This window comes from Orycteropus afer, unplaced genomic scaffold (assembly GCF_000298275.1).
Source record: "Orycteropus afer afer isolate SDZICR_OR568_19922 unplaced genomic scaffold, OryAfe1.0 scaffold01219, whole genome shotgun sequence".
In the NCBI taxonomy this organism is placed as follows: domain Eukaryota; kingdom Metazoa; phylum Chordata; class Mammalia; order Tubulidentata; family Orycteropodidae; genus Orycteropus; species Orycteropus afer.
Window position 1 is genome coordinate 31,363 of NW_006922806.1, and position 2,504 is coordinate 33,866.

Genomic DNA, 2,504 nt, shown 5'->3' on the forward strand with positions numbered 1-2,504 from the left:
TGAGATCTGAAATTGCTGTGTCAGAAGGTAAAATTTTTTGGTGTTGTGTGCCATCGACTTGATTCTGACACATACACACCTATGTGACCGAGTAGAACTCTCCCATAGGGTTTCTTAGGCTGTAATCTTTATGGAAGCAGATTACCAGCTGTCATCTCCCATGGAATGGTTGGTGGGTTCAAAGCTAGCCAAGTGCTCAAACATCACCACCAAGGATATGTCTAAATTGCTCTCTGGAGAGTTTTGTAGTCCCATCAATTTTCAGTTTAATCAACAGGGGCACGGGAGGGCCCTTTTCCTCACAATTTCACTAGTACTTGGGCAATCTTTCTTTCTTTTATTTTTTATTTTTGAGAAAGTGTACACAAAGATACATCATTTCAATAATTTCTACATGTACAATTCCACTACATTAGTTACATTCTTCAAGTTATATTACTTTTCTCACTCCCCTTTTCCTATTTATTCCACCACCATTGTTTTAAATTCTTTCTCCCCTCAGCATCCATCCAAACTTCCTATTTGCTGTTATCAATTTGATCACACAGAGATAATTCATTGAAAGGGCACAATACTCAAAGCAGGCATTATTTACTAGATAAATAATATATAAATTTTTGCTTCCAAGAAGGCTTCAGAGAATAGTCTTGGTTTATGGTCTAAAATTTAACAATTATCTGAGGACAACAGTTTTGGGACTCATCAAGCTTCAATGGCTCCAGAAAGCCTGGAGTCCATGTGAATTTGAAATTCTCTTCCACATATATACATACATACATATATATTCAAAATGTATTTAAAATTTATGACCTTTTCTTGTGCATTCTTTGACCATATTCTGTGTCCATTTTAAAAATTGCAGCCTTATTTTTTTTTGTATCATACACACACACACACACACACATACAAATATACATACATAAACCAAAAACCAAACCTACTTCCCAGTTGATTCTGACTCATAGTAACTGTATAGAGCAGAATGGAACTGCCCAACATATTTTCCAAGGCTGTAAATCTTTAAGGAAGCAGACTGCCACATCTTTCTCCCATGGAACAGCTGATGGGTTCGAACCACAAACCTTTTGCTTAGCAGCCAAATGCTTTAACCACTACACCACTAGGGCTCATCACATACATACAAACATCCATGTAAAAAAAGGAAAAACTGATCATCAATCAAATTTATCCAAAGATAGAACCAGGTATTATAGCAGGTAGTGAGTCTCCAATCACTAGTGATTTTAAAGCAGAAGTAGGGATATAAAAACAGATGAATGTATGTTTTTAAATGACAGTCCAACTAAGTCCTATGATTTTGGAAAGCTGAAATATAGGAAAGTTTAAATTGTACCAGTTCACATAACAAATAATGACAGAACTAGAAACCAAACTCTGGTCTCTTGACTTCTAACCCATGGTCCTTCCCAATATTCCACTTATTCCTAATCCAAAATGATTTTATAAATTCTGATATTTGCCCCACTGTTTGGAGATGATAGTTTTCACTCCACCCATTGTGAATAATGAATCCCATGTTTTCTTTGCAGGCCTATCCCACTCTGGGCTGGTGGCCAAGCCCTTTGAGAAAGTAACATATCGTTGGACAGTACCCCCCCATGCAGGCCCCAGTGCTCAGGATCCTGCCTGTATGGCTTGGATATACTTCTCTGCTGCGGATCCCATCAGAGACACAAATTCTGGACTAGTGGGCCCCCTGCTGGTATGCAAGACTGGTGCCTTGGCTGCAGATGGCAAGCAGGTATAGCCAGGGTTTCTGGCTGGGAAGAAGCCTTCTAGGAGGAGGATGAAGCTGGGTGTCCTGAATAAGAGTTAAGCATGGAGCTAGGTTCTAGAAGTGAGAGGACAGAAAAAAATATTAGCCAAGCTGTTGAATTACAAATTTATTGTTGGTGATTTCATTCTATTGGATGCTGTTTTTTTACTCCCAAACTACCTTACATTTTATTATTTATTTATTCAACATTTTATTTTTATTTGGGTGAAGGTTACAATGCATATTTGTTTACACTGAACAGTTCATAACTTTTTGTTTTGTGACACTGATTACAATCCCATAATGTAACAGCTCTCCTCCCACTTCCTCCCTGTGGTCACCTTTTCCTGTGTCCTTCCTGCCTATGCATTTCTGCCTCCCTAGTTTTCTCCCTGTGCAAATACTGCCCTTGTGATCTCCCATGGTTGATTGTTCTAAGGACTGCATCTCCGCAGTGCAGTTGTTCAGCTCGTAGGCCTATCCATTTTTGGCTGAATGTTAGCTGTAGGACTGAGTCTAATTCCAAACCTGAAGAGTAGCTATGGGCCCTACTGTCAGGGGTTTCACTAATCTCCATCTGAGCACTAATCTTGATTTTTTTTATGGTTTTGTATTTTGTTCCACATTTTTCTTTCTTTTTTTTTTTTTTATTGTGATTTGGGTGAAGATTTACAGAGCAGATTCACTTTCCATACAGCAGTTCACATACACTTTGTCTCATGATATT

At 38.4% G+C, this 2,504-nt stretch overlaps 1 protein-coding gene across 1 annotated transcript in view; it reads left to right on the forward strand.

The window, feature by feature from the left end:
• The window catches only part of HEPH (hephaestin), a 163,184-nt gene that overhangs the window by 6,533 nt on the left and 154,147 nt on the right, over window positions 1-2,504 (forward strand). Inside the window, exon 4 of the mRNA XM_007958932.1 lies at window positions 1,551-1,762. Coding sequence (XP_007957123.1) covers window positions 1,551-1,762 — 212 coding nt within the window. The remainder of the gene's footprint in view (window positions 1-1,550; window positions 1,763-2,504) is intronic.